A 25,455-nucleotide genomic window follows, 5' to 3' on the forward strand; every position below is an offset into this window, starting at 1 on the left:
CAAGCTATTCTGCACACATTTTCAACTTCTTGCAGATGTGCTGCTGTGCTGGGAGAGGGGCTGTGGCAGTGCACTGGCCGTTGTGTAGACGGCCCAGCACCTGTCCAGCAGTGTAACCATGAAGGTAGATCCCCATGAGGCACCGACGAGGCAGCTCCCTGCTGCCGAGAGGTCCAGCCCACGGGGGAGCCCGGGCTCTCATCACACGGCAACTGTCACAGGTGAAAATGTGGCACAGAATAGATTTCTGTCTTAAAGATTGTATCTGTGCATTAAAAAATTTAAAGATCTAAGAACTTAAGTGTCTATCAGACACTTTTTAGAAGTGTGAGTGGGCTATTAGGAATTCAATTTGGAAGAGAATTTCTTGCTCTTCCCTTTTTCACATGCTGCATAATTTGACTTAAAATGTTTCTTGTGATTACAGAGCAAAAAAAAAAAAAAAAAAAACCCCTTATTTTTGCTACTATTTGTTATTACTCATCTGCATAAACCAGAGCGTTTCCAAACACCCTGCCCCCCAGCAGGAAGAAACTGGATGCTGAGCCCTCGTGAAAGATTCAACGGTCATCTATGTGCACTGAGTTTCAATTTCGTTTTTATCAAAATGGCCACATAGATCTTATGATAAGTAAGTGTTATCAAGGCGAACATCTAAAATAACTTTCACTCTAATAAAATACCACTTTGGTGGGGTGCCTGGGTGGCTCGGTCTGTTAAGCGTCTGACTTCGGCTCAGGTCACGATCTCACGGTCCGTGAGTTCGAGCCCCGTGTCGGGCTCTGTGCTGACAGCTCGGAGCCTGGAGCCTGTTTCGGATTCTGTGTCTCCCTCTCTCTCTGCTCCTCCCCTGTTCATGCTCTGTCTCTCTCTGTCTCAAAAATAAATAAACGTTAAAAAAAAAATAAAAAATAAAATAAAAAAAATACCACTTTGGTTTGATATAGTTATTTTAATAAAATGCCACTTGGAGTTGGTATTTGATGCAAGTTGCCTTTGGTCTTGCTGTTACAGCTTTGGAAGCTGGCCTTAGTCTTTATTTAAAAAAAAATTTTTTTTTTTTAACGTTTATTTATTTTTGAGACAGAGAGAGACAGAGCATGAACGGGGGAGGGGCAGAGAGAGAGGGAGACACAGAATCGGAAGCAGGCTCCAGGCTCTGAGCCATCAGCCCAGAGCCCGACGCGGGGCTCGAACTCACGGACCGCGAGATTGTGACCTGAGCTGAAGTCGGACGCCTAACGGATTGAGCCACCCAGGCGCCCCTGGCCTTAGTCTTTAAAGTGGGCCTGGGGAGTGTTTCTTGGCACTCACTGAGCCACCGCAAAGGAGCACGGGAGAGGTTAAGGGTGTTGGGAGGCTCCTCATTGCTGCTGACCCCCTCTTCACTACTGGCACCCCTCACAGGACACTGTTTGACAAAAGTCATATTTCTATAAATAATTGGGGACATACAGCCAAGGCAGCAAAAACATTATTATAACACTTTTTTTTTTTTTTTTTTTACCATATATAGTTCAAAGGCTTGATCTTCACAGCTTCAAAATGAATCTAACAATATCTGCTGAATGGGAAACACCAGAAACTACTGTGACATGCCGGAAGGGACAGGACTTGGAGCCCCATCTCAGCATCCTCTCTTTATAAGAAGCCTGAAGATTCAATGAGATGATGCAGGGGAACCCACTAGGATCCTCCACTCAAGGGAGTAGTTTTCCTGAAAGATTTGAAACATTTGTTTACACATGTGAGATAGTCAGGATCTCTGATCCTGATACTTGGCACAGAGCTTTTGAAACTCTTGTAAATTCCTAAGTGATAAGAGCACTGGGAGCATTTTCCATTCTAATATTTGGTCATGGGCCCCCATTCTTAACACTGCGCTCCTAAATCCCTTGTACCTTCCCGTGTGATAGGAGTGTCTTTTGTTTCAATGAGGCGACTCTGGGTGGGCTCCCTGATGGGGCTGGTCAGCAGAAGGACCAAACCATGACTAGAAGCTTGGCTTCAGCTCGTGCCTATCCCATCCTCCAGGAAGGGAAGAAGGGCTGGAGTTAAGGACAGTTCATGCCTACGTGGTGAAGCCTCCATAAAAATCCCAAAGTACAAGGTCTGGAGAGGTTGGTGAACACATGCATGTACCGGGAGGGTGACACATCCCAATTCTATGGCAACAGAAGCTCCTGTGCTCGAGACCCTCCCAGCCCTCGCCCTGTGCATCTCCTCGTGTGGCTGTCCATGTATATCCTTTATCACTTCCTTTAATTAACCAGTAAATATAAGTAAGTGACCTTGAGTTCTGTGAGTCGTCAGTAGTAGAGCAGAAGCTATAGATAACCTGGAGACCTATCGCTTGAGACTGGCGTCTGAAGTCGGGGGCAGCCTCGTGGGACTGAGCCGGCAACCTGTGGGATCTGACGCGGTCTCGGGGTAGACAGCATCTGCACTGAGTTAAATTGTAGGACACCCAGCTGGTGTCGTGGGGAATCACTTGGTGTGGGAAAACACCCCACACATCTGCTGTGAGCAGTGTCGTGCGTGTGTATCAGGTGAGTGTGAGAAGGAGACACAGGAGGAGAAGAGCAGGCTTCCTATTCACACAGAAGCCCTGGTGTTAAGCAAGCCCTCTTAAAAATTCCTTCTCGGGACAGGGTTTCCAAACGGGCACGGAAGAAAATGGAAACAACCAGGGGCTGACCGACTGACTCTGGGGTATTTGGTCCATCTACTTTGTCCTGCCACTGATGCCATGCTTCATACCCACAAGAAATGGACTGTACTGCCCATAAAAGGAGCACGTCCAATTCTGCAGATCAAGAAAATGAATCTGACAATACATTTGGCTAGAAACAAAGATCAACATGAGTGTTAAGGATAATGTGTAGGGTACTGCCCATAAAAGGAACGTGTCCAATTTTGCAGATCAAGAAAATGAATCTGACAACACATTTGGCTAGAAATAAAGATCAACGTGAGTGTTAAGGACAATGTGTAGGTGCACCCAGTTGGTTGATTATATATTCAATGGATTCAACAGGGTGTAGTAACACGGACACTTTAAATTACAGTTTCGTTGACTTGAAGATGACCTCAAAAAAACAGCTTTGCAGCTGAGACTTCATGTTTGCTAATAATTTCCTGATTGCCCTGAAAGCTTAAATCTGGGGACTTGGGAGCCATGAGAACAAAATCAACCCTAGAGAGTAAATGTGGTCAATGCGGTCAGTGTGGTCCCCAAGACTCCTGAGAGATGGCCAAAGGCAGACAGGGGCATAGCAGAAAATCACTGTACCTTTCTTGCAATTCTTTCCTTTTTTTCTGGAATATTCTCTCTGAGAGTATTCTAAAACCCATTATTCAAATGGATGCACTCCCAGAGGTGCTTATCATGTAAACAATCAGTACAAAGCACTGGGACCTACACTGAGCAACAGAGTTTCAAGCTACATTAAGCGAAGTCTGATTTTATAAACCTGTTCTAAAGATCCAATTTTCTCTGATTTGCTTTCTCCCAAAATAGCTGTTTCCATGGCTACATAATCACTTATTATTAGGACTTAGAGGAAATGCATTTTGGGGGATAATGCAGGAGAGATTGTCTTTTAATTTTCACAGTGGGAACTGGGCAATTCTGTACAAAATATAATCTCTACTTATTTGTACGGTTTGCTTGGTGCTTCAAAGACATTCATTTTTACCCAAAGTACAATACTTAATGCTCGGTTATGATGACTGTTCCCACAATCCTCTAGCCAAATCGGTCTGTCCTGGTGTTAGACAGTGCAGCCTGGCTGCCCTGCCTTACGGCAGCCTCTGCTCAGGGATGTGGGTGTGGCCACTGACTGCCCAGGGACAGCAGGTGGGGCCACCATGTGAGCAGGCTGGGATCATGGCCAGACGCAGGCTGTCTCCCTTTTAGCAAAGCTGATCTCTCTGCTTCCTCTGGGACCTGGCCTGCAGTTGCAGAGTGGACCTGCCATTAGGAGCAAAGCCAAGCTGAAATGTCCACACAGCAGGAACAGAAGAGCTGGTCCCCACAGCATCTTTGACTCAACAGTGGTTTCCAAGAGAAACTGAGAACAAATTCCCCTCTTTTTGAAGAAGCCTGAGCAAGTTTCTACTCTTTGCATGCCAAATAGCATAATATAGATCATCATAGCTTTTTTTTTGTTTTTATACCATAGGCACTTTATAATTTGGGGGTTCCCATTTGCTCATATGTGTTTACAGAACTGGAGTGTGGCATGCATTTGTGATTGACAGAGGCCTTCTAAAAAGCAGGCCTTGTAAGCACATGTGTAGACTTTCATCTGATGTTGACAAGAGGACCCCCGGCTCATGGAGGAGACTGTTCCCCGGGCCAATCTTGACGAGTGTTCCCTTTGCCTTTCCTGCCCTGAATCCCTCCCACCTCCACAATCTTTCTTTTTTTTAGATTCAATATAACCCACATAACATATATTTCATATAACATAAAATTCACCATTTTGATTATACAATTCAGTGGTTTTTAGCACAGTCACAAGGTTGTGCAACTATCAATACTATTCCAGAATATTCCCATTGTCCCCCAAATAAATTCTATACCCAGTAGCAGTCCCTCTCAATTTCCCCTTCCCCAGGCCCCTGGCAATCACTAACCTACTTTCTGTTTCTGTGGATTTGCCTGTTCTGGATGTTTCATGTAAACCGAATCCTATCATATGTGCCCTTTTGTGTCTGACTTCTTTCACTTAATAGAATGTCTTCAAGGTTCATTTATGCTGTCTCATGAATCAACGTTTCCTTCCTATTTATTCCACATGATATTTTGTTGTGTGATGCATCAGGTTTTGTGCATCACTTGAGGGACAATTGGGTTGTTTGCACTTTTTAGCTATTGTGAGTAATGCTGCCATGAACATCCGTGTGTGAGTTGTTGTGAGGACGTATGTTTTTAATTCTGAGTAAATACCCAGGAGTGGAACTGCCGGCTACCTCTGTGTTTAAGCTTTTTTTTTTTTTTTTTTCAACGTTTATTTATTTTTTTGGGGACAGAGAGAGCCAGAGCATGAATGGGGGAGGGGCAGAGAGAGAGGGAGACACAGAATCAGAAGCAGGCTCCAGGCTCTGAGCCATCAGCCCAGAGCCCGACGCGGGGCTCGAACTCACGGACCGCGAGATCGTGACCTGGCTGAAGTCGGACGCTTAACCGACTGCGCCACCCAGGCGCCCCTCTGTGTTTAAGCTTTTAAGGAACCGCCAGACTCTTCCCAGATTCCTCACCGGCAGCTTGGCCTTAACAGAGTTTCAGCAGCACTGAGAAGCACCTCTTCCCCCAAAATATTCCCAGGGATTTTTGCCACGGAAGAGGTTACTTTAACCGGGCTGAGACTTATTCCCTTCATAACAAGCATGAACGTTCAAAATACAATTCTGCTGAGCCAGGTAACACAGTGACTTCAATTTCCACCAAGATATAAGTTCTGTATTTTCTCTGAGCAATTTTAACGAGAGGGAAAAAGAAAACGCGTCAGAACACTGGGGATCTGCAAGGGGGAAGAAGGAGGCCACGGAGCCTGAGTCCGGGGTAGGGTGCGTATGTTTAAAGGGACAGGCCAGCTTTTCCTATCAGTACCATAGTGAACACCAGGCTCCTGTTTTGCTAACTCATTTATTTCAAATAGCCCCTACTGAGCAGCGACTTCATGAAACAATATTCACCTAAGGGCTGGGCATTTAAGGACGAATAAGACACATTCCTTGAGGAATTAAAAGTCGGGTGGGTTGGACAAGATGACCTGAGGATCATGGTCCCAGGGGTTTCCTCTGAGATCATGTCCCTTCATTGTTTTGATGCTGAAATGTCTTTTTTTTTTTTTTATTGGAGGGATGGGCATGGCTGATAAAGGCAGCTTCTGTTCCTTTTTTTTAAAAAAAAAATTTTTTTTCTTAATGTTTTTATTTATTTTTGAGACAGAGAGAGACAGGGCATGAGCAGGGAAGGGGCAGAGAGAGAGAGAGAGAGACACAGAATCGGAAGCAGGCTCCAGGTTCTGAGCCATCAGCACAGAGCCCGATGTGGGGCTCGAACTCACAGACTGTGAGATCATGACTGTGAGATCATGACCTGGGCCAAAGTTGGACGCTCAACCGACTGAGCCACCCAGGCGCCCCAGCTTCTGTTCCTTAAAATCCAATTTGGCAGCATGAAATTTGGTAGCCGTATGTTGGGTCTAACCAATGTTATTGAAATATTCCTTGTATTTTAAATCCCTCACCCCCACCTCAAAACCTGAGTTTAGACGAAAAGCAACAGCTATTAAGAGACAAAGGGTATTGATCCGTCTGGATTCCCACATGCATTAAAATAGATAAAGGAAGCAATGTCGGAGAAGTTAGGATTAGTGAGGTCTAGAGGGGGAATCGCTTCCTGTGATTCTGCCAGGCCCCGAGTCAAGAAAGCATAATGAAGCTCTGGTGCCTCATTCCTGACGAGCCTGGAGTCTTGACCTTACGCACGAGCACTTTGTGCCATGGCTCTCGGTAATCTGAAAGGACGGGACTGAAGGTCGTGGCTGTGTGCCACCTGTTTCTGGGAAACTGTGATCTTAAGTGCCTTAGTTTACCTCTCTGGACTTCAGCTTCCATGCTGGTGACATAACATCAGGAGCTTATGTGGGGCTCACCCATGTGCCAAGCACCATTTAGAGGACTTTGGTATATACCTATTTAATCCTATGGGAACTGAACGAGAATGGGACCCATGTCTGTTCCCATGAGTTTGCCCAGAGTCTCACACGACGGTCGGTGGCAGAGCTGAGATCTGAATCCTGCCTCTTGTCAAGGCTCTACCTCTTCCTTGTAAAAAATTTATATTTGCATATTCTACCTTAAATTAAGTCACGATTTTTATTCCTGGAGTGGTAGGAGACTAAGTTGTCTGTTTCTCTTTAAAAAAAATTTTTTTTTAATGTTTACTTTCGAGAGAGAGACAGAGCGCGAGAGGGGGGATGGGCAGAGAGAGAGAGAGAGAGAGGGAGAGGGAGACACAGAATCTGAAGCAGGCTCCAAGCTCTGAGCTGTCAGCACAGAGCCCCATGCAGGGCTCGAGCTCACGGACCGCAAGATCATGACCTGAGCTGAAGTTGGACGCTTCACCAACTGAGCCACCCGGGCGCCCCAGTTTCTCTTTTTTTTTTTAAGAAAGAGAAATTCCTAACTTGACACTGAGTAGCACTGTGGTGTTTGCTCATGATGTCCCTGCTCAAGAAATACGGGAAAACGATGATAAAGCACATGTTCACATCAACTTCAAATGCCAACGTATGTGAATTTTAAAATTATTTTGAGCTGTGCTTGAAATTCCCATTGCTAGCATTGACTTCAGATAGTCTTTCCATCTGTCTAACACTGCCGTGGCCTTTACATGACTCTGAGATGATATGTTCGAGAAAGAGCGAGTAAGAGCTGGAAGGAAAGGTGGAGGCCCTTTGGGAAGTGGAGTGCCTCCTGAGACCCTCCCAGGGTGAGTCCGAGCTCCCCTGGGAAGCTTGCCCCACTCCACACCCAAATCTAAACCAGTCTAAACGTACCACACGACGTGAGAAAAACCACAGTGATGTATTCACCAATGTAAACTAAGGGGCACGCCAATTGGAAAAGGGAATGTTGATTTAAGGCAGGACTTGAAGACGAGGAATTTTAAATACTTTTCTAGTTCATGAAAAATTTCAATCAGTGAAGGGTTTCTTTAGTATATACAGTGGAGGGTCATTAATGCTCACCTCAGGGTGTATGCAACAGGTGTGTGCCGTGCCGAGACCGCTCCCTAGATGTACCTGCTGCTTACCAAATGCTTGAGGACCACCTGCTTGTGGACTGGGGTGGGGGGGGATGAGCCAGTTCTTGGTCATCGTAAGAAGGAAGTTAAGTAAATTGTAACGCCATCAATCCTCCTCCATCTCAACCCCAAGGTCCTCTTCCGTCCTCTAAAGGACTCCCTCTCCATCTACTTCTCAGATGTGGTTTTAGGCTCCTCCTCTTCCTGAAACCAACCTCTGAGGATTGAATTTCCATGTCCAGGACCCTCTCCTCTATTTACCCTGCCAGTCTCAATTGTGAGCTCCAGGCTCCTGCTTCGTCTTTCCCCTCGGGTATTGCCTTTGGGATCGCTAACTTAATTTCTTCAAACCGGCGCTCGATACTGTCCCCTGTCCTCCCATAATACGTCCCAGGTTCCTCCATCTCAACAAATGGCACCACGACCTATCCTGTTGTCATCCTTGATCCCCACTTTCCTCCGCCTCCTGCATTTTGACCCACCATCTAGATCTGCCCGTTTGTGCCCCAGGGCTCGCCTCCACGACCCGAGGCATCCCACTTGGGTCCTTGTTTCCTTTTAATTCTCCACACAGCAGTCAGAGTGACCCTGACAACGTCACTTACTGAGTCGACTTTCACTCACTGCATTTGGAGGAAAATCCAAGTTCCTTGCAATGACCTTGGCACTTGGCTCCACTGACCTCTCTCATCTGTTTACGGCTACTCTTCCATTACCCATCTGCCTTCAGACTGGCTTCCCGTCCCTGCCTGGGACACACCCAGCACCTCTCCTTGGGCCCTTTTTATTGGCTTCTCTCAGTGTCCGTCACAAGATGATGCTGCCTGAACTCCTACGGGCGGCCACACAACTACCCTCTCCTTGAAATCAGTATTCACGGCGTAGCTCCATCAGTGGGTAACAAATGTTGTGAATTCCCAGATTGTATGCTCATGAAATCTCTTCCACACGTATGAAGTTTGAGACTTTACAGACTTAAAATGTAAAAGCACTCATTTCTTGCCGCCCCAAGAGTTATATAAAACAACTTTAAATACAGTTTTTATCAAAATAGCAAACATATCTAGAGCTTCTTGATTAACATTCTTCTCAGGCCCGTTATTGACTCACAGATATAGAATGAGGCTAAAATAGCAAAATGAAATAGGAAAATGAGCATTTCAGGAAAAAACAGTGAGCCAGGCTAGGCACCAGTATTTTCTTTCCTTTTTTTTTTTTTTTTTTTTTTTAAGTTTCTTTATTTCTGAGGGAGAGAGAGAGAGAGAGAGAGAGAGCGTGCGCGCAAGCATGAGTGGGGGAGGAGCAGAGAGAGGGAGACACAGAATCCAAAGCAGGCTCCAGGCTCCAAGCTATCAGCACAGAGTCCGATGCGGGGCTTGAACTTGCAAACTGTGAGATCATGACCTGAGCTGAAGTCGGATGCTTACCCGACTGAGCCACCCAGGCGCCTCCCTTTTCCTTATTTCTTGTTTCTCTTCTTACATTTTTTTCATCAAGTCTTTACTTACTATATTAATTACCACCTACTTTCAAGGTTCTAGTCTACTTCTAACTGTATAAGATAATCACTTAGTACTTTAAGCGAGAGCTTGGGCACAACTGCAGATGTCGATATTATTTTATTTATTTATTAACATTTTTAAAAAAATGTTTTATTTATTTTTGAGAAAGAGAATGTGAGCAGGGGAGGGGCAGAGAGAGAGGGGGGCAGAGGATCCGAAGCGGGCTCTGCACTGACAGCAGAGAGCCTGATGTGGGCCTCGAACTCACGAACCATGACATCATGACCTGAGCCAAAGTCACATGCTCAATGGACTGTGCCACCTAGGTGCCCTGATATTCTCTTAAAATTTCATTTGGGGGCCCTGCTCCAAAATGAATACATAACAGTGAATATCTAAGTGCAGTCTAATTTATGGAAATACCTGTAATTTTATAGAAAGCAAAAAAAATGAACAGAACTGAAAACACTGATCAGGGTAACATGAATCCACCTGCTTCTGATTCCTATTGGATTTTTAGTTTTCCATCCACCCAATGTGTGCCACTTTAAAAGCTGGTTTCTGTAGTAAGGTGTTAATGCTTTGTACCTTGCACTGAAGAGACATCATCGACCCTGGGAGGGCAGCGAACTGTGGGTGCAAGGGGAGCCTCAGACAGGCCAGGCCTTGATCAGAAGCTGACTTACTATTGTGCGCAGTCTATCAGCTGGTATTCGTTGGACCTCTCAAAGCACGCCTTCACGCCTTCATCGTCCCAAAGCTTCTTCACGTGATCAAAGAATTCCTAAAATCGGAGAAAGTTACAAAGAAGAAAGCACATGTGTTATCATCTTTTCAAAGGGTAAACGTAAAAAGAAACTGCCAAAAAAATTTTTTGCAGGTAGCGCATGAACCGTTTTCTTTGAGGGAGTCGATGTTACGTGCCATATACACCACACAGGGCTTGCGATCAGCGTGACGAAAACATGCACCTCTGTGATCATCGCTCACATCAACAGGTCACACATTCTTGTTGTTCCAGGAAGTTCCCCCAAATGAAAATTACAAGTCAAGAGTAATTTTCTGGCATGCACCAACTATACATACGACAGCCATTTTAAGAATAATTTTAAGGTTTTTAGTACTCAGTCACCTGTCTAGTGGTAATGTCACTTCAGCAAGGAAAAATCATGCCTATTACAATGATAAGTTTGTGTTAGCTGCTGAGCCATGATTAGGAATGGGCATGACTGAACAGATGGGTCAAATTCGGCCCAGAAGCATTAGGTACACCAGAAGGAAACCTTTAAAATTTCACTCTTTGGGGATGCTAATTCACCGCTTTTTGGCATTTTTTAAAACTGTGAGTTAAATGTTGAACTGTGATTTTGGTTCCCTCAAGCCCATGTGAGCGCAAAGCTCAATTTCATCCATTACGGCAAGGAGCACCCTCCCTGAAAAGGAGGCCAAGAACTTTCCTTCTCTCGAAGTAAGAGGTGGCTTTATGAATTCTTATTTCCAAAATTACCCAAATTAAATTAGCAGTGCTATGGAACCAAATGACAACACATCAGCTGCTAAATATAAAAGAAGTTATGTAAAATTTCACAAACCCGTTCATTAGCATATTTATATCCCTTCCCACATCAGTCATCAGCCCTTCCCGGCAGCCCTAGGCAGCACCCAATTCCATCTCTGATCTGCACGAAAGGGTCTGGGGCTTCTGATGCCTTATGTTCACTGTGGCTGCCATGTTCTCCAAGAATCAGCATTGATTTTTTGGAGAAAAAAAAAATAAAGGGCTGGTTCTTTTGTCGGAGATTCACAATTCCATACAAGGGAGGATCCAAGTACTGTGGGGGCCTCTTTGAAAAAAGAAGAATAAAATCATGAGTACGCAATTCAGTACAAAACCCTAGAAGGGGCAGTAGGACTGAGGGGCCCTGGGCTTAAGCTTCATGAGGTTCTGACTGCCTAGAATCAGGAACAATCTTTAAAGGTTTGCCACATCTTTACACGTGTCATCTGTCTGGCTGCCTGTTGTCATTAACAAATCCAAACTATCCACAGCTGACAACGAAGGGGAACTCCATATGAAGGAGAGATGCTGAACCTCTCAATTTTTATCTTCCTCGATTTGTGGTTCCTTCTGGTGTCTCCCCCCACTGCTCTTGTCACTCCATTGACGGAGTTTTTATCAGCTTCCTTAAATTTTTTTTTCCTTCTAAGAGCCATATGAAGACACACACACACACACACACACACACACCCCAAATGAAAACTACTCTACTTGATATTGTCAAGATGGTCTGGTCTCGGAAGACAGTGATAACTCCCGTGTCATGGTGATATTCGGAGTTAAGCCCCATCTCTCTCCCCCTCCTGCAAACCCCAAGTGCAACAGTCTCTTGAATAAAGTTCCTGACTGTCTTTATCAAGTGTCAGAATCATTTTTTTTCTGTCAGCAGTCTGAGCTGAAGCCTCTGAGACAGAATTACAAAGCAGTGCTTGCATCAAGAACCAAGATACAGGATTTCTGAGGTCCGTGTTCATAGCAGTAGCAGAACAGGAATTGCGGGCACTGTGGTTTTAAAGCGGATGATCTGGACAACACCAGATGAACACAAAAACAACAGTCTCTCTGTTTCAGCTTCCTAATTGGTGACCAAAGATGTCGGACTAGAACAGAGCTAGAGATCGACAGAGAGCCTGGATTCTCCATGTTTACTTTTATTTTTTTTTAATGTTTGTCCATTTTTGAGACAGAGTGAGAGCAGGGGGAGGGGCGGACAGAGAGGGAGACACAGCAGGCTCCAGGCTCCGAGCTGTCAGCACAGAGCCCGACTCGGGGCTTGAACTCACCAACCACAAGACCATGACCGGAGCTGAAGTCAGACACTTAACTGAGCCACCCAGGCACCCCACTCCATGTTTACTTTTAAGGGGTTCTAAAAACCTCATGGAAAATTCCAGAGCCGCTACTGCTGTTGCTTCTGCCTTTTATTAGGGAAAATTTCAAACTTACAAAAGGAGAGAGAAGAATTCCCCAGGCCTCTCATTCCTCAGCCTCCACGTTTATCAACACATGGCCAATTCTCTCTCTCTCTCTCTTTTAATAACTCATGGCTTTCCCCCCACATTTCCTATTTTGCAGCACATCTCTTACATCGTATCATTTTATTTCAACATTGTTTCTAACAGATAAAGGCTCTTAAAAGTCATAGCCACAGTACCACTATCTCCATGAAAAATATCACAACAAATAAAGAAATGATTCTGTAACATCATTATTCAGTCAGCCAATTCAGCTTCTTCAGCTATATTTAAACAGTTGTCCAGAGCCAGGCTAGAATTTTCACGTGTTTGCTAAACCAACTGGGAAATAAATATGAGGAATAATTTTGGTATGCCTCCATTAGCAACTAAGATGAATAGTATTAAATAAAAATAATTTCAGTGTTGTGCGTGTGTGTGTATGTGTCTGAAAAAAGAAGGATGATTCACAGAGAAATGTAATTTGCTTTTGACAACTGAGAATATGTAGAAGTTGAGAGTATAAAAAGAAAATTCTTGGGGTACCTGGGTGGCTCAGTTGGCTGAGTGTTCGACTCTTGGTTTTGGCTCAGGTCATGATCTCACTGTCATGAGATCAAGCCCCCACGGGGGTGGGGGTGGGGGGGTCTACGCTGACAGCATGGAGCCTGCTTGGGATTTTCTCTCTTTCTCTCTTCAAAAATAAATAAATAAACTTAAAAAAAGAAAATGACGGACATTTCTTAATTTTCTTCTGTATTACTGAACAAAAATTGCCTTGTGATCTTCATATATTTAGCAACTGAAATACACATTTATGTTATTCTTATTTAAAGGGATTTGACATAGCATAACCTATAAACTTATCAAGTCACTGAGTTGTACAGCTGAAACTAATGTCACATTGTGTGTCTATGCTCCTCACATTTAAATAAAATAAAATAAAATAAATCCAAAGGGGTTTGAGTTGTGTTATAGAAACTAAAAACCAGGGGCGCCTGGGTGGCTTAGTCGGTTGAGCATCCGACTTCGGCGGCTCAGGTCATGATCTCGCGGTTTGTGAGTTCAAGCCCCGCGTCAGGCTCTGTGCTGACAGCTCAGAGCCTGGAGCCTGCTTCAGATTCTGTGTCCCGCTCTCTCTCCGCCCCACCCCTGCTTGTACTCTGTCTCTCTCTTTCAAAAATAAATAAACATTAAAAAAAAAATAAAGGGGCGCCTGGGTGGCTCAGTCGGTTAAGCGTCCGGCTTCGGCTCAGGTCATGATCTCACAGTCCGTGAGTTCAAGCCCCGCGTCGGGCTCTGTGCTGACAGCGGAGAGCCTGGAGCTTGCTTCAGATTCTGTGTCTCCCTCTCTCTCTGCCCCTCCCCTGCTCATGCTCTGCCTCTCTCTGTCTCAAAAATAAATAAAAACACTAAAAAAAATAAAAAAAAAGAAAAAAAAAGAAAGTAAAAATCATACACACACAGGTCTTGAAGGAGAGCTTTCACATGTGGTGTGGATGGAACCCCTCCCTGGGTTGAGTGTAAAGATGTTCTTCATGCTCATTACCTAATATCCCTTCTAAGATGACTACGGAAAATCTCTCTCCAATACTAGTATCGGGAATACTTTTTCTGCATCTCTCAAAGCCGCTTTTTATATTTTATCATTAATTTTTAATCACAGGGACCCTCTGGCTCTTGGGCTGTTTTCATTTATGTCACTGAGTTGACCGCACGAAAGCGCTGAGGTCCTGTTCTGGGGTCAGTCTTCATGCGTGTCAAGTCATGATCTCATGGTTCTTGAGTTCGAGCCCTGAGTTGGGTTCTCTGCTGTCAGCACGGAGCCTCCGTGGGATGCTCTCTCCCCCTCTCTCTGCCCCCTCCTCTCTCTCAAGAATAAACAAAGATTAGAAAAAAGCGGTCATACCTAGTATTTACTGAGTGCCTTGTATGTTCTAGGCAGTATTCTACGAGCCTTATATACAAGGTCTCCAAGCCTCACGCTTTGGATTCTAACTCCACTTTCGGTTCCGCGTAACTTACTCTCCTGATCCTAACTTCCTTCTCCTGCATTTTCATATATTTCATTACCTTGTATTACAACTTTGTAAGCAGCACTAAATCCTTTCTGGAACAAGCTGAAGCACAAACAAATGTTTTCTGGATCTTTCTATGGGGACACAGTGGATAATGTCCACCACCACCATCGAACGGACCTTAGGAATAGGCAGGGGGAAGGTCAGAAGCCCTTTATTTACATGGGATTTTCTAAAGCTCAAGTTGAGGTCTGATTCATTTAAAATACACACACTCAATTTTATCCCTTGGCTAACAGAAAGACTGAATAGGTTTTTGTCATTTGTTTTTTCAGATACATCTGGTGGATATCATGCCTGCCGACACTATCGTTCTGTTATTCGTAATCTCTGTCCGTCCTCGCATCTAATTCAATACAGTATGTCTAAAATTCTATTGAGAAACAGCTTTTAGAAACTATGTTAAAAGAAAAGCCAAACATTAAATCACTAGCAGTCCCCTCATCCATGTCCTATGACCACCCTGGGCAGCAATCTCAGCAGGTTACCACGTATGAAAAGAGGTCATGCTGGGGCACCTGGGTGGCTCCGTCGGTTAAGCCTCTGACTTCTGCTCAAGTCATGATCTCATGGTTCATGAGTTCGAGCCCTGAGGTGGGCTCTCTGCTGTCAGCACGGAGCCTCCTTGGGATGCTCCCTCCCTCTCTCTTTGCCCCCTCCTCTCTCTCAAGAATAAATAAAGATTAAAAAAAAAGAGGTCATACCTAGTATTTACTGAGTGCCTTGTGTGTTCTAGGCAGTATTCTAAGGGCCTTATGTACAAGCTCTCATCAGAGACACCCCTGCCATGTAGGTGATTCCATTCCCATTTACTGAGGACAGAATGAGTTGATTACGGATACTTGATACTTGCTCAAGCTCTCTTGGCTAGGAAGTGGTCGACCCTGGGTTCCAAAGCCTGCTCTGAGGCCAGCTGGCTTCCTTCTCCTTTGCTGGAATGGCTGCTCCCAGTGAGGGCAAACGCAAATGTACAACGTACCCCACACTCGTCTATTTTTTTCTCCTTTAGGACAGCCTACTTTAACTATTCTTAGAATCATTTTTAACAGCTTTTGAGGTATACTATACATACTACAAAATTCACCCATTTACTTACAAAGTCGTGCAACCACCAACGCAATCAAGTTTTAGAACGCCTCCATCATCTCCTCACCCCTCTCTGGTGCCAAGCTCCGCCCTAACCCCGGGTCTCAGACACCGTTCATCTACTTCTGTCTCCACAGCTTTACCTTTTCTAGAAATTTCACATAGATGCAATCACCTTGTCTTTTTGTGTCTGGTTTCTTTGACTCAGCATGATTATTTTCGAGATTCACCCATTTTGTTATGTATATTTTAGCAGTCTGTTCCTTCTTAAAAATTGCTGAGTTCTACGCCATTGTATGGATATACCTTGTTTTGTTTATTCATTCACCAGTTGATGGTCATTTGGGTTATTTCCAGCTCTTGACTGTTACGAATAGTGCCATTAGGAATATCTGTGTACCAGACTGGGTTGATAGCCAGAGTGGAATTGCTAGATTATATGGTAGGTGTTTAACTTAAAGATTTTTTGTTAATGTTTATTTATTTTTGAGAGAGAGAGGGAGACAGACAGACTGTGAGTGGGGGAGGGGCAGAGAGAGAGGGAGGCACAGAATCTGAAGCAGGCTCCAGGCTCTGAGCTGTCAGCACAGAGCCCAACACAGGGCTCAAACTCACGAACTGCACCAAAGTCAGATGTCCAACCGACTGAGCCACCCAGGTGCCCCGGTAGGTGTTTAACTTTAAGAAACTGATGCACTGGGACACCGGGTGGCTCAGTCGGTTAAGTGTCTGCCTCTTGATTTCGGCTCAGGTCATGATCTCACAGTCGTGAGATCTGCGTGGGGCTCCGCACTGGGCCACAGAGCCTGCTTAAGATTCTCTCTCTCCCTCTGCTCTTCCCCCACTTGCATGTGTGCTGTCTTTCAAAAACAAACAAAACCGAAAAAACCCCCAACAGCATCCCCCCCCCCAACCTGCTGCATTGTTTTCCAAAGTGGCTATTTCCATTTTACATTGTCAAGAGGTCAGTGTTTAGGGGTTCTAGTTTCGCCACATGGTCTCCCATGCTTGCTTCTGTCAGTCTTTTTAATTTGAATTACTCTGGTGAGTGTGCAATGGCATCTAATTGTGGCTTCAGTTTGCATTTCCCTGACGACCAATGAGTTTGAGCATCTTTTCATGTGATAGCTAGCAACTTGCGTATCTTCTTTTTGAGTGTCTGTTCAAATATTTTGCCCACTTAAAAAAAAAAACTGGGTTGTATGCCTTCTTAGTATGGAGTTTTATTTCTTTTACAAGAATAAGGGATTTAAAAAATTGTCTGGATTTAAGTCTTTTGTCAGCTCTAGGTTTTGCAAATATTTCCTCCTAAAGTGGAACTTGCATTTTCATTTTCTAAAGTGTCTTTTGATGAGCAAAGTTTTAAATTTTCTGATGCCCAGTGAATCAATTTTATCCTTTTAGCATTTATGCTTTTTTTGTGTGTTCTAAGAAATCTTTTCCTAACCCAAAGTAATATATATATATATATGTATGTATATATATATATGTATATATATATGTGTATATGTATATATATATATATGTGTATGTATATATATATACATATGTATATATATATACATACACATATATATATATATACATTTCCCCCAAGTTTTCTTCTGTAAGTTTTAGAGTCATAGTTCTTACGTTTAGGTCTATGATTCATTTGAGTTAATTTTTGAGTATGGTGTGAGGAAAGGGTCAAGTTTCATTTTTTTTTCCATATGGGTATCCAGCTTCCCCAGCATATTTATTGCAAAGAACCTTCCCCACTGACTTACTTTGGTACCTTTGTTGAGATAGACTATATACATGTGGGTCTATTCCTGGACTCTCAATTCTGTATCACACTGAACTGTATGTCCCTTCTTTCGCCAACAATACACTGTCTCGATTGCTGCAACATGTAGTAAGTCTTAAAATTAGTAGTGTGAACTCCTCCAGCTTCGCTTTTCTTTTTCAACATCATTTTGGCTGTTCTAGGTCTTTTGAATTTCCACATACATTTTAGAATTAGCTTGTCAATTTCTATAAAAATCCTGCTGGTATTTTGATTGAGATTGCACTGAATATATAGTTCACTTAAGGGAGAAGTGTTCTAATGCATGAATATGATGTGTTTATTTATGTCTTATTTAAATTCTTTTGTAATTTACTGGGTATAGAGCTTTCATATCATTTGTTAAATATTTTCCTCTATAGATTTCTTCGATGTTATTTAAAAAATTTTTGTTAACATTTATTCATTTTTGAGAGATAGAGAGAGACAGAGCATGAGCATGGGAGGGGCAGAGAGAGGGAGACACAGAATCTGAAGCAGGCTCCAGGGTCTGAGCTCAGCACAGAGCCTGACACGGGGCTTGAACTCACAAACTGCGAGATCATGACCTGAGACAAAGTTGGACACTCAACTGATTGAGCCACCCAGGTGCCCCACTTGGATGTTATTTTAAATGTGCAGGTTTTTAAAATTTCATTTTTGGATTTCTTTTTCATTGCTAGTATGTAGAAATACAATTGGTTTCTGTATATGATCTTATAGCCTGCAACCTTGTTAATCTCACCTGTAAGTTCTAGGCGCTTTAAAGTGCAGCTGTGTATAGAAACAGCCGTATGGCTCTGGTCTCTCCTCTCTCTTTCTAAAGTGTGACCCATTAGGCAGAATCATACCCTGGAGCAGAATCAGAATTCTCTGTGGTTCCAAGTACAGAGCGCTGAGCCTAGGGGACTGTGGCCATGTTTCATGGCTTTTGCTGCTCTTAAACACTTTTTTTTTTTTTTTTTTAAAGATACGCTAAGGGGCGCCTGGGTGGCTCAGTTGGTTAAGCGTCTGACTTCGGCTCAGGTCATGATCTCGCGGTTTGTGAGTTCAAGCCCCACGTTGGGCTCTGTGCTGACAGCTCAAAGCCTGGAGCCTCTTTCAGATTCTGTGTCTCCTTCTCTCTCTGCTCCCCGCCCCCTGCTCACACTCTGTCTCTTTCTAAAATAAACATTAAAAAAGTTTTTAAAAAAGATACACTAAGATTTGTCTAGGGATTTTACTTTTATTTCCAAATTATAATCTCACAAAACAACTGCGGTAAGTATAAAGTTTTAGTTAATCAGATCCACGAACCATAGCAGAGAATTAAATAAATCGACCTCATAGTGATGAGAACATAATATTCCTCAAGTATTTCTTTCTCCACAAACTTAATTTTTGAGCTTTTGATTTCCCCTTCACAACACTCCCACTCTTATACCTAAGAGTCTCTCTGTAAAATCCTAATTCTCTGAGAAAATTGTGCACTTGGAGAATGTCTAAGAGACTCATCAGAGAAACTTATTTGTGTGGGAACAGAAATAAAATAATTAGGTATTTTCATTAGGGATAAAAGACTCAAAGAATCACGACTTTAGTCACTGCTTCCAGACAATTCTCTATCAAGTTTTCTGACACAAGTTCTCGTTGGAACATAATTACATAACCCTTTAAGGTATTATTCTTGGTCTTCTTAGTCACTCTGAATTCTTTGTTTTTTGTGCTGAGAGGCAACATGAAAGGAGGACCCCTCCTCTTTGGGAAGAAAGTGAGATTTAAAGTAAATGTCTTTAAAAGTGCGTTTGCTATATTTCTGCTGGCAACAATTATAGAATTAGATACACATTTCTTTGAAAAAGTTTTAGTGTAAAACATACTAACAGTATCTAATAAGGAATCAGAAAATACTCATGGTTTGAGCATGGATTTTTGTACTGGAGTGCCTGGGATCAAATCCCAGTGACTGAGAATCAGTTTCCTTTTCTGCTCCACAGGATACAACAGTTCTTCTAGGCAGAGGTTGGCTGGGACAGGTCAGTATCTGGGGAACAGGAGGTGCACGTGTGCGGGGTGAGGGCAGGAAGGAGACGAAGTAAGGTGGCTGGAAAGACAAAACGAGACGTGGGATGGGATGACGTGGGGGGGCCAATTCTGACTCAAGACAGCCAAGAGAGTGATGACCAACAGCGTGAGGTGCCGGTGAATGGTGAGGGTCCGGGAGAGTCCTTTGACACAGGACAGCACAGAACACAGCGCAGTGTTTCTGTAAGAATGGGGCAAGAGCCGTCAGATTCCAACAGGCCGAGAGGGAAACACATGGCGAGGAAACAGAAGTCATGGGTAGGCTCCAGAATGGAGTTCTAGAAACATCTACCACACACTTGCTGGTACAAGGCATTACACCAGGCGCTGGTGTGGGAAAGAGAGGGCTCGGGATTTCAGAACGTAAGGAGAGGGATGAGCTGGGTCACCAGCACAAGGCAGGTGATGGTGCGGCTGTGCAAAGAACCAAGAGCAGTGCTTAACTTCCCACCCAGTGCTTCTGATCCTGGATTTACCCTAGACTTGCAGACCCTTCCAGAAAGCCCCCCCCCCCCCCCCACCCAGCCAATGTGGCTTGTCCAGATTTACCCATTTTACAGCTGGGGAGGGAATGAAGCTAGCTGAATACTGTGTAAGATTACTAGAAGGAAGGAAAGAAAAGGGTGCAGGATATTTACATAAGAATGTGTGCTACAACTTGGGAAATGTGCCTTCATGGCCTTGTGCTGCAAACTGAGCTTCCGAGTCCTTTGCGCAGGGGTAGGGTGCCTGCCAGTGACCTCAAGGACCAACAGCTCTCCCCCGCAACAGAAACAGGGTGCAGCCAGGAGCTGCCATGGGGGCAGCTACGTGTGTACCCGGACCCTAAAGTTAGCTGACGGTGTCCTGAGTGGGCAAGAACACAATCACGCGGGGTTTTGTCATGGGAAACGTGGGGCCCCGCAGCTCTGCTGGGTGGACCAGTCAGAGCGCTCTCTGGGAGGTGACAAACAGCCACCAGAAACTTCGGGACCTCGCACTGCATTGGAGGCACTGGTGATTCAAATTTCTATGTAGATATAAAAGAAGGTATTTCAAAGGCAACCACGGAGCTCCTTGGCGATTCTGCAGCAGCTGCCAATCTGACAACAGACAACCGACGTAAAAGGGAAGGAAAACTGTCCCCAAACCCCAAACACCGTGCGTGTTTGTGCAAGATCGTCTTTCGGATTTCTTCCATTTCGGGGACTCTATGATTTTAAGTGTTGTGTTTTTCCTCTTTCTTTTTATTTCTTATGCACCAGTTATGGTGCATATATATATATATATATATATATATATATCCATATATCTTATGGGATATAATTCACACACCATACAATTCACCCATTTAAAGTGTACAATTCAATGGTTTTCAGTATACTCGTAGAGTTGTGCAGCCATCTCGACAATTGCTTTTGGAACGTGACCTCTCCCCACCCCCCGAAGTCCTGTACTGTCAGCAGTCACCCCCCACGTTCCTCCCCCCCAGCCTGTGGCAATCACTGACCTACTTTCTCTCTCCTCGGAGCTGCCTATTCTGGACATTTCATATACGTGGACTCGTAGAACACATGGTTTTTTGTGTCCGGCTTCTTTCCCCCAGCATGTTTCCAGGTTCATTCATATTACAGTACGGATCAGTGCTCCATTCCCTTTTATTGCCAAACAATATCCCATTGTGTGATGGATCACATCTTGTTCATCCATTCATCATCTGGTGGACATTTGAGTTGTTTGCACTTTTTGGCTACCGTGAACAATGCCGCCACGAACATCTGTGTGCGAGTGTTTGTGTGGATGCATGTTTTTAATTCTCTTGGGCACACACCTAGCAGTGGGCCTCCTTTCTTTCCCCAGGGAAACATCTGGAACCATTTACAAGCATTACTAATTGGAATTTCTAATTGCACGTGTTTAATTCATCTCAGCATTTGATGACCAAACAGTTATGTGTCCTAAAGGAGGCTGACAATGTGGTAGATGTTACAAGACAATCAACCTCATCTAGCTTCTGAATGTACTTCAGGTTTAATGTGAACACAGACAGGGGTGCCTGGGTGGTTCAGCTGGTTAGGTGTCCGACTCAGGCTCAGGTCATGATCTCTCGGTTCGTGAGTTCGTGAGTTCAAGCCCCGCGTCGGGCTCTGTGCTGACAGCTCGGAGCCTGGAGCCTGCTTCGGATTCTGTGTCTCCCTCTGTCTCTGCCCCCTCCCCCACTCACACTCTGTCTGTCTCTCGCTCTCAAAAAATAAATAATGAACGTCAAACAGATTTAACTTTGAACGCAGACTCAGACCTGGCCTTCTTGAGCTCCTGACAATTGCAAAATAAAAAGACTCGAAGATGACCTGAGGCCCCGGCTCCTCCCGCCTGGGTCCCACATCTGTGTTTTGCTGCAGCGGCTGGCAGTCATCTCCTGAGCTCACTTGGGGCCGTGCCCCGTGGAAACAGGAGGCACCAGGGAAGGGCAGAGTCAGTTCTATTCCTTTGGAGCTTACAGTGACCAAGTGAGTGTTTGGAAGGAGAGTTGTGTGGGGTGGAGGGAGTGATTATTCCTTCCACACCCTCCACTGTGGACTCAAACAATAGGTGTTATTCATCCATAGGTGTGATTCGGCCAATGTTATCGAGGGCCCGGAATGGGTAAGCGTTGTGAGGGGCAAGAACAAAAGACAAAGTTTAAAAAAAAAAGGAATGAAAAGGGCCTGGCAGGCAAGAAAGGGGGATTTCTTGTGCAGGTGAGGATTAAGCTCGTGACCTCCCAGCTGCTGGGTTCAGTGGTCAATTCTCAGTCCCCTCTTACCTGGCCTATCATAAGCAGCATCCAACACAGCTGACCACAGTCGCTGTACTCCTGGCTTCCAAGACAGCTCCCTCTCTCCTGACTTTCCTCCGACCCCATGGGCAGTCTTGCTTGGTGTTCTTTGCTTGGTCCTTCTCTCTTCCCAGCCTCCTACCACTGGATGGACTCACAGATCCTCCTGGGTCGTCTTCTCTGGCTAAACTCACTTCCTCGGTGAGTTCCTCCATCCTGAGACTTAAGTACCACGAACATGCTTGTGACTTTCACACTGACGTCTCCAGGTGAACTCTCCTCTGAACTCTGCACTTGTGCATCCATTGCCTGTTTGACATCAACACTTGACTTCTAACAGGCGACCGCAACTCAGGAAGTCCAGAACAGGATGCCTAATTATCCCCCTAAAACTTGCCCCACTTTAAGTCTTCCCCAGTCGCTGGCAATGCCACAATTTAGTTGCGCAGGCCCAACCCCCGGAGTCATCCTTGACCCCTTTCTCTCACACCCGACATGTGATCCTCAAGGAAACCCTGTCAGCTGTACCTTCAGAATACACCAGATTCTGATCACATCTTGGGCCTGTGCCGCTGCATTCCTGAAGGCAGGCGTCACCCGGGACAGGAAGGTATTGCCACTGAACCCCACCTGACTTGTTTCCACCCTTTCTTACCAGTCTCTTCAACTCCGGAGCCATGGAGTTTTTGAGAACGTAAGTCTGATCACATTACAACTGGGTTCAAAACGATCCCATGCTAACAGCCCAGTCTCCACAGATGGGTGCACAGATGGACAAAATGTGGTATACACATACAATGAAATCATTCAGTCTTAAGAAGGAAGGAAATTCTGCAATATGCTACAACATGGGTGAACCTTGAGGATATTAGCCTCAGTGAAGTAGGCCAAACACGAAAGGACACACACCGTACGATTCCACCTATATGGCATACCTACAGTAGTGGAATTCACAGAGAAGAAAGTGGAATGACGGTTGCGAGGGGGTGGGGTACGGGGAACGAGGAGTTTGTGCTTAATGGGAACAGAGTTTCAATTTGGGAGGATGAAAAGGTTCTGGTACGGATGGTGGTGATGGCTGCAGAATAACATGAACATACTTAATGCAACAGAAATCATACACTTAAAAATGGTTAAAATGGCAAATATTACGTTTTGTGTATTTACCACATAAAAGAGTTTATTAAGAAAGCCAAACCAATCCAATCCAATGCTTCCCATCCCAGAGTTAAAGCCGAAGTCCCCACGTTATCTGACTCCCCTCCCCCATTCCTGGACCTCTTGCCTTCTCGTGTCTTCTTGTGTCTTCTCCGGACACACAGGCCTGGCTGTTCCTGGGCCAGGCCCAATATTCTCGTTTGCCCCACCAGACTGTCAGCTCCGTGAAAGTAAGCTCCTCTATCTGCTGCTGTATCCACAGCACCTAGAATCATGCCTGGCACATACACATTTGATGGCCATTTTTGGAATCTATGAATGGATGGGAAGTCTTTGGAGGTTTGGATCAAGAGAACCCCGGAGCTCTGCTCTAGGGATGTGAACTCAGGGGCGACAGGGAATACACCACTGTATACAGCAAGCCTGGAGTGAGCTTGCCAGAGGAGAGAAGGAGCGATAAAGCAAGAAAGGATGGCAAGGATGGGACCTCAGATTGGAGATCTGGAGGAAGAGGAGAGCCAGGAGAAGATGAAAAAATGTCCTGTAAAATGAAAACCAAGATGTAGTTGTGGGAGCAGGGCTGCTAGCCAAGATGGAATTTAGCCGATTACCGAGGTCAAAGTGAAAAACCACTTCCAACAAGACGGTAGACACATGGCTTCCTTCAGAATCAGTGCAGTTATTCCAGTAAGAATTGAAAGCAACCTCCAGGGGCTATGCAAGACATAAGGAACACAACAAACAGAACAGCTCTTGTTCTCGCTCTCGTGAATCTCTTAGAGCCAAACCATCTAATGAGCAGCCAGCAACAGGGTTTTAGGGGGAAGTCCACAACAAGGAGGATCTTTATTAGTTTTTTTCCTACCTTGACTCCAAATATCAAGAAAATGACATTTTCATGGCAAATGGAACAGTAAGAGGGAATAAATTAAGGCAGCTGACAGACTACAGGAAGAAGAAATATTTTTCATATAATCTTAAAAAAATTTTTTTAATGTTTATTTATTTTTGAGAGAGAGACAGAGAGAGGGAGAGAGAGAGAGAGACAGAGACAGAGATAGAGACAGAGCACGAGCAGGGAAGGAGCAGAGAGAGAGGGAGACACAGAATCTGAAACAGCTCTGAGCTGTCAGCACAGAGCCCAATGCAGGGCTCGAACTCATGAATTGTGAGATCATGACCTGAGCTGAAGCCAGACACCTAACCGACTGAGCCACCCAGGCGCCCCATTTTTCATATAATCTTTATCCTAAATCCACTTTTCTTCCTACCACAAGACAAATGTCCCTCAACTTTCAGGCAAACAGGTAACCGAGTTATATTTGGAAAAGCTTTGAAAAAATAAACACTATATATGATGGTTAAGCATTGCACTGATTATTGCTGTGCCTGTTCTAAGGACAGCCTGGGCTCACTTATCGGACAGTGTCTCCTTATTCCCTGACCACAGAGCACTGTCCTTGGAAGAACCTGGTACTTAAAGTTGGAGAAGAACAGTTCTAATGTCTTTCCTTGGGTGTCTAGTGGACGTCTTAAACTCCACACGGTCGGTGTTGAACTCCCGACTCCCACCCCCCACCCCCTGGCCAAACCTGCCCCCTCTACAGCCTTCACGTCTGGGTGGATGGCAACTTTGTCTTTCCAGTTGATTGGAACCAAGCGTGATGTCATTTTGATGCTCCTCTTCCCCTCACCGACCACACTGGGATCCGTCACCGTGACTCTGCTTTCAAACTGTAGCTGGGGTTAAATATCTCACCATGTGCACGGTTCTAACCACTAATACCTGCCACTTAGGTTATGGCAAGACTCCCCCCACCGGTCTCCCTGCTTCCACCTACAGCGTCTTTTGAAACTGCAGTCAGGATGACGCTTTTATAGTGAAGGTCAGCTCAGGTCACTCCTACGGGGCGCTACTCACTGAGAGTCCCCAGAGTAACTGTAAGACCCTGTTTCTTCAGCACCCCTCCCTCCATACATCTCTCTAGTATCATGCCATCAGCCTCCTCCTGCTCACTGTCCAGCCACGCTGGCCTCCTGCTCTTCCCTGCACCCCTGGGGTCTCCCATCCTGGGGCAGGACCTTAGCCCTCGCCTAAGCCTGCCCAACCATTCTTGTCTCTGAAGTCCTTA

At 44.8% G+C, this 25,455-nt stretch overlaps 1 protein-coding gene across 3 annotated transcripts in view; it reads right to left on the reverse strand.

Moving 5' to 3' along the window:
- GNAL (G protein subunit alpha L) overlaps positions 1–25,455 on the reverse strand; it is a 156,106-nt gene that overhangs the window by 36,030 nt on the left and 94,621 nt on the right. For all 3 annotated transcript variants that reach the window (XM_045459230.1, XM_045459233.1, XM_045459232.1), the window contains one exon: positions 10,011–10,108. In XM_045459230.1, the coding sequence (XP_045315186.1) occupies positions 10,011–10,108 (98 nt within the window). The remainder of the gene's footprint in view (positions 1–10,010; positions 10,109–25,455) is intronic.

The sequence above is a fragment of the Leopardus geoffroyi genome, chromosome D3 (genome assembly GCF_018350155.1).
Source record: "Leopardus geoffroyi isolate Oge1 chromosome D3, O.geoffroyi_Oge1_pat1.0, whole genome shotgun sequence".
Taxonomy (NCBI): Eukaryota; Metazoa; Chordata; class Mammalia; order Carnivora; family Felidae; genus Leopardus; species Leopardus geoffroyi.